Source organism: Myotis brandtii, unplaced genomic scaffold (genome assembly GCF_000412655.1).
Source record: "Myotis brandtii unplaced genomic scaffold, ASM41265v1 scaffold144, whole genome shotgun sequence".
NCBI lineage: Eukaryota > Metazoa > Chordata > Mammalia > Chiroptera > Vespertilionidae > Myotis > Myotis brandtii.
Genome location: NW_005355159.1, coordinates 2,241,845 through 2,248,137, shown reverse-complemented (window position 1 = coordinate 2,248,137; position 6,293 = coordinate 2,241,845). Strand labels below are relative to the sequence as shown.

General features: G+C 55.6%; 1 protein-coding gene across 1 annotated transcript in view; it reads right to left on the bottom strand.

Annotated features, from left to right (window-relative positions):
- Positions 1–6,293, bottom strand: part of CA12 (carbonic anhydrase XII) — a 45,819-nt gene that overhangs the window by 2,175 nt on the left and 37,351 nt on the right. The window contains exons 9-10 of the mRNA XM_005861085.2: positions 1,489–1,521; positions 552–639 (exon numbers count right to left, since the gene is read on the bottom strand). Coding sequence (XP_005861147.1) covers positions 552–639; positions 1,489–1,521 — 121 coding nt within the window. The remainder of the gene's footprint in view (positions 1–551; positions 640–1,488; positions 1,522–6,293) is intronic.

Below are 6,293 nucleotides of genomic sequence, written 5' to 3'. Positions count from 1 at the left end.
GGTAAAGGGAGGATAAATGGTGATGGAAGGAAACTAGACCCTGTGGGGTGAACACACGATATTCAGATGATGTATTACAGAATTGTACACTTGAAACCTATTAACTAATATAACCCCAATAAGTTCAATAAAAAAATACATATAAGAAAAGAGGACACACCAGATGTAAAAATCTTGGAAGACAGCCTTGCTGCTTACATTTAGGCAAATGGGACCCTGCCCCCACCCCCCCACCACCATCACTACCAAGAGCCTGGTCCAAGGTTTTAGCCACAGCAGCATTGCTGCTTACATTTAGGCAAATGGGACCCTGCCCCCCCCCCGCCCCCCCACCAAGAGCCTGGTCCAAGGTTTTAGCCACAGCAGTAAGGCTGGCAGAACCTCCAGCACAACGACCCTTGTACGACCAGCATCTCATGCAAAGGAGGCCTGAGCCAGGGGTGTTGGTACCGGGGCAGGGGCTCTTCACTGTGCAGGCTGCTTTCCCAGACAGAGTCATCCTCAGGGACACATACGCCACCCACTCCTATTTCAAAGCAAAACCAACTCACCTCTTCTTCCTTCTGAAAAGCCAGATGGTTACTGCCAGGACGATGCAGAAGCCAAGAATGCAAGCCAGGACCACCGAAAGGATGATTCCTGGGGAAGAGGCAGCGAACACACGTTACATTCCTCCCTTCCCCTTCCTCTCTCCCCACAGCACACGGGTGTGATCTCAAATGACAGGTACATAATCATCCACCGGAAGGTGCAATTTCCCCATCTCTGTTCCCAGGTTCTGGTCTTAGCAGGACTGGCTGGAATACTTAGAGGGGGCCACTTGCAAACTGTGGTCATTCTCCAGCAGGGGTTCTCAAATTTGCACCAGGATCATCTGAAGAGCTTGTTTAAAATGTAGACTTTTTTGAGTCCAGCCCTCAGAGACTCTGATTCCATCTGGGGTGGAGCCCAGGAATCTGCATTTGTATTAAAGCTCCTCGAGCTGATGCTGATGTACGTGGTCCATGTACCACCCTTTGAGAAACCCTGGGTTACAGAATAAGAACTTGCTCCACCTTTGCTTGTTGGGTATAAGGCCCACTGGGATGCCTCTGTATCAGGGTTGCCCCCCCCCCAAGTTCCATTGCACAGTCCTAAACCAGGGGCCCATCCCCAAGGTCACCTCGCCAGTCCCCCGACCTCCACAGTGGGCCCAGGCATGTTTTCAGGCAATGGCTTTCCACCATGGCCAACAAAGATCAGAGACAGGCTCTTTGGATGCACACATGCTGTACAGAGTGATTCGGTCTTTCATTAGGGGAGCATTTGATTGGCGGATCATCTTTGAATCAGAGAGAGACCTGAGGGTCAGACCCACAGTGTGAAGGGCCGGAGCCAGAGAGCAGCACAGAGAAGCACAGAGGAGGGGCAGGAAGTGCCGCAGGCCCAGATCACACTGAGAGTCACAGCGATCACCCGCGGCAGCATGCACGGCCGGCAGCCACATACCCAGGCTCAGTCCTGCGTAGGTGAGGTCTCGCTCTTCGAAAGGGAAGGAAAAGATGGGAAGTTAACCGAGTCAAGCCGTGGCGGGCATGACCAGTGTTTCGAAGCTCTACCTTTCGTTGGGTTGGAGGTATTAGGCAGACGGGGTGGAGGGAATTGCCCACCGAGGGGATTCTCACACAGTGACCCCTCCTTCTGATGTTCTTTGATCACAGCAGTTTCTTGGCTTGGGCCGGACTTCAGCTTTTCATACAAAATGGCCCAGGTGGCAGGTGAGGAAGGCTAAGCGTCAGCGTCTACTTGGCAGGCTGTCGCCTGCCTCTCTGGTACCCGTCCCTCTTCCTCAGCAAGGAGCCGGCCGTGTCAGGCTGGCGGGGCTGGCAGAGCGTGGTTGGAACCTGTCCCCACACTTCTGCTCCGTCCCCAGCCAGTCTTGTGGTCCTGGTCTGGTTCTATTATTACTCTGGCCCCACTGGATAAACGAGAAACTCCTCCATACCAGCCTCCCTTCTGTGCCAGGTGGGACCAGGGGAGTGTGGCTTCTCTCAGCAGCTATTGTTGCAGATAAATGGGGCGAGTTGGGCATCCTCAGAGGGGCTGAAACGGTGCCCAGTGTCTAAGGTGAAATCCCGTAGTCAGCCTATGGGGGACCTCCCCGGGGGAGGGGCATGGTGACTCCATCTGCTTCCGTAGGACAGGGAGCCCCGTCCTGAAGCCGCTGGGTGCCCCAGCCTGCTCCGTCCAGTTCTTAGAACCACTCATCCTCCTCCCAGCAGGGCCTCCATCCAAACCCAGCCTCTGCCTACACACCCCTCTGGTCTGGTGGCTTCTCTGATTCAGGAGGAACTTGCGGCCTGTGCGTGTGGATGTTTGTTCCAGTTCACAGTGGAGGCAGGAGTTGTGCAGGAGGTGGCTACCCAGCCTGACACTAAGGCACCGAGACCCTGGGCGAGCCCTGGCCAGGTGTGAAGTGCCAGCAGAGGGCCAGGCCCTTACCCTGGGGTCACTGGACACCCTAGGGAACCAGACCGGAGACAGCCGGTGAGGTTCTGCTCACGCCTTCTGCCAGGTGACCAGCGCCGGGCTGATTCCCTCGGGGCCACCAGCCAGTGTCCTTTCCTGCTATTCTGCAATCTCATAGTGAGTCTGCAGCCTCCTGGGCCAAGGCCCGCCCTGGAGTCTCTGGTCTGGCTTCCCAGGTGGTCCCGGGAGTTGTAAGGATGAATGGCAGGTGTGGGGAGGAGCTGTCCTCAAGCACAGGGTGACCTGCTCTCTGGGCTCTTCTCAGCCACCCCCGGTAGCCCATGGCCTCCCAAGTGGCTCCCCGGCCTGAACACAGGGCCCATGTGTGGCCTGGGAGGCACTCACACACGACTTTCCCCTGGGAGAGTGTCGTGTTTGTGCAGCTCATGCTTGTTCCCGCTCGGCTGCGGCCTCTGCTCTCGGGAATTTGGTATTGGGTGTGTTTTTCCTTTTAAGGTACCTGGAGGCAACCAAGGCCTCTAGGATCTTAAAAACAACCACCACCCAGAAAACCCCCAACTAGTCACGGTTGTCTTTCTAGGCCTTTCAATGAAATACACCTTTGTTCTTTGTTCCTAAGACTCCAGATGCCTGTGGTACCAAACTAGTTCTCACCACATGAGACTATAACCAGGAAGCCCAACCACTTGGCTAAGCCGTCCAAACCGGACAGTTTCTATCGTCGTCACCTTCACAGTCACCTCACATGTCCTGGGAGCCACTGGCCCCGACAGCCGACAGGGCTCGGGGCTGGAGGAGCTGCCCCGCACCGTGGCCTTCGGGAGCAGGGCAGCCTGCAGAGGCTGGGCCTCTGGGAATGGGCTCCTCTCAAGAGCCCCGCTTGGTGGCTTGTCTGGAGGGAGAGTCCGCTTTCCTGGTTCCCTGAGCGGTGCCCGTGCAGCACTAGGCCCGATGCACAACGGCCCGATTTTCTCCGGGGCTTGGCCGGGCTCCTTGCTCCAGGGCGACTACTTGTCAGGGCCCGGGTTGCGCCTCCTTGGAAACAGCGAGAGGAGAGCTAGCACCACGACGAGGGGCGCCCCAAGACCGGGACAGAAGCTCTCAGCCGTGACTTAGATGCAGCTTCAACAACGCAGCTTGACTGAGCAAGCAAAGAGCGCCAGCCACTACGCAACAGGGATGGGAGCCAGGCGCCACCTCCTCAGACTTGCGCCCTGCAGAAGCCCAGGGCAGGAAGGTGTTGGGATGCTATGCCTGCCTCCTGCCCCACCCACCATCACAGAAGCAGGGCTTCTCTGCAGAGCGGGGTGAAGCCACAGTGCTGAGGTCCTATGGGAGGCAGACACCAAAGCATCTACGAACTAAAGGGAGAGGGGAAGCCAGGGAGACTCCGGGGTGCAGGGAGAGCTGTTGGGGCGACCGGAGAACCAGGCCCAGAGAGAGAAACCAAAGCCTGCATCACAGCAGCCTCTGGGATGCTGCAGAGAACAGGCGTCAAAGATGATGCCGGAGAGAAATTCATCTGCAGATTAAACACAGACATGGTTTGTTTCTGACGGTGAACAAGACAAGCAGTTCCCATTGAAGATCAGTGGGACAGAGAGGAGAAACGGAGGCGGGCTGGTGGACAGAGACGGACACGAGAGCCCCTGGATGAAAACACAGAGGAGCTCCTGAGCTGCGTAACAGGGGGCACGCCGGGCAGACATGGGGGAGCCGTCCGCGCTCCATCAAGTGCTCCGGCGCATGTCAGGGCGAGCAGAGACAGGGCAATACGACACTCAGAAGGAAACCACACGGACACAGCACGGGACTGTCACATGCCTCGCCCAGGAAGGTACAGCTTAGAGAGATGGGCAGGCTGCCTGCCACGGGGGCACTGCTACCTGGTCTGGCTGGCTCAGGAGCTGCGTCTTCCACTGGCATCTCGCTGGACCGAGGGATGCGGCTTAACTGCTTTTGAGGTCTTCTGAGGCCTCAAGTGCAAACAGAAAAGTCCAGCCGAGCAACAAGCGCCTCACTGACACAGCTCGCGGTTCCTGGAACAAGCCTAGCATTTTCCAGGCTATTTGCAATTCTGTTTACTCAAACAGAATTTTGAGTAAAAAGGGATACAGTCCTTTTCAAAGTGTTATTTTAAAGTGTGGATGGTTTGGGTAGGGGCCATGTTACCTAGTGAAAATGGAAAGAGGCAGGGAGAGTGGGGGTAATCCCATTCCGAATGGCAAAACTCTGTCATAGACTCAGGTCAGCGACATGCTAGCCCTCATCTGGATGATGCTTTGGTAAGAAGAGCAAGGAAGAAGCCCTCAGTCATCGCAGAACATCACCGTCTTTGGAGGACCTAACCGGGGACTTTTCCTTATTAACACTACAAAGAAATAATTCAGTAAGAAGATACTTCGGGATTACATGAGAGAACTGGTTTTCTACGACCATGGTAGGGACTGAGGGCCCTACCCTTCCAGGTTGCAGGAATGCATGCCCAGGAGAGGGAGCCGCCCCCTCTAGGGCCTAGGCGCGGGCCAGTAGGCACAGGTTACAGTGCTGGCCCGGGGTGCTTGGTACCCTCCCTGCTGAAGGAATGATGGGTGGTGAGGCCAGGGCAACGGAAAGCCTGGTAGCATCTCTAGGCAACTCCCTCCCAGGCCTTCAAAGCTTGGCAGCTAAGTGCCCATCTTTAGTTTTTCTTAAACAAATGAATTGATTTTGATGCTGTTGGCAAATTGATAACAAAGCAAAATAAAGATAAAACTAAAATGTAACAGTCTGCCAGGCTTATGTTCAAATCATTCTGCAGAGAAGACACTGGCGAGGGGAGGGAAGGGAGACGGATTGGTTACATTCTTTCAAACTCATCCTGAGCACCAGGCACAGTGCCAGGCACAAAAAGCGAGAAAGACACCAATGGTCCCTGTCCTTACGGCGCCTGAAGTGTGCGGACAAGTTAGACACTTTTCTGTTTCCGTGTGGCGGCGCACTCAGAGTCAGAGACGGCACGTGACCCCAGCTTCTCTGAAGGAGACTGAGTCTCCGTCAGGGGGATGGGGGAGACTTCTGGGAGGATATGATTGGAATTAGGCTTTGAAAGAATTTTCCAGGTGGAAGAGGCGAGGGGCCTCCCAAAGGGAATCGTGTGGGCAACGTAAATGGGTGCACACACAGAGACAGCTGCCATGTTAGAAGGGGGCTGGCACAGTGTGGATGGGTGCCGGGGAGACGGTGCTGGACAGGGGAGCCGGGCCACCTCGCCAAGGCAGCTCCAGCTCCCGGCCTGACCCCTTGGCCCACGTCGTTTCTGAGCACGGTCTGCTCCAGGCCAGGGGCTTGTTGTTAGGGCCAAGGTACCACCCACGGTGGGCTCTCCCAGGAAAGTTGCTCCCTGGGCGTTCCCCTCAGAGCCGGGCCTGGGCTGTGCGCAGAAAGCACGCGGTGTGGCGAACTGCCTTAGATGAAGGGACTGGGACTCACTGCTCAGCACGTTGATGATTTTGCTCCTGACCCGCCAGCCCCCGTCTCCAGGGGCAGCTGGAAGGCAGGAGCCCCTCTGGTCTCTCATTGGGATACTTTGGAAGAACTGATCCTTTCCCATCTCATAGAGTTTATTTATAAATAGGAACTTGGAGAAACACAAGGTCAAGAACCACACAGCATACATTCTGGTCTCGAAAAATTAGATAATTAGCCATCTTAGCTTTGCAAGCTTTTGTTCTACCTCTTTTTTAAAGGTTTTCTAAAACTACCCGGTTTCCTTAGGGTCAAGCAGAATCTGATCGTGCTACTCCACAGATTTGCTGTGGGTGAGCCCGCCCCCCTCCCCCCAC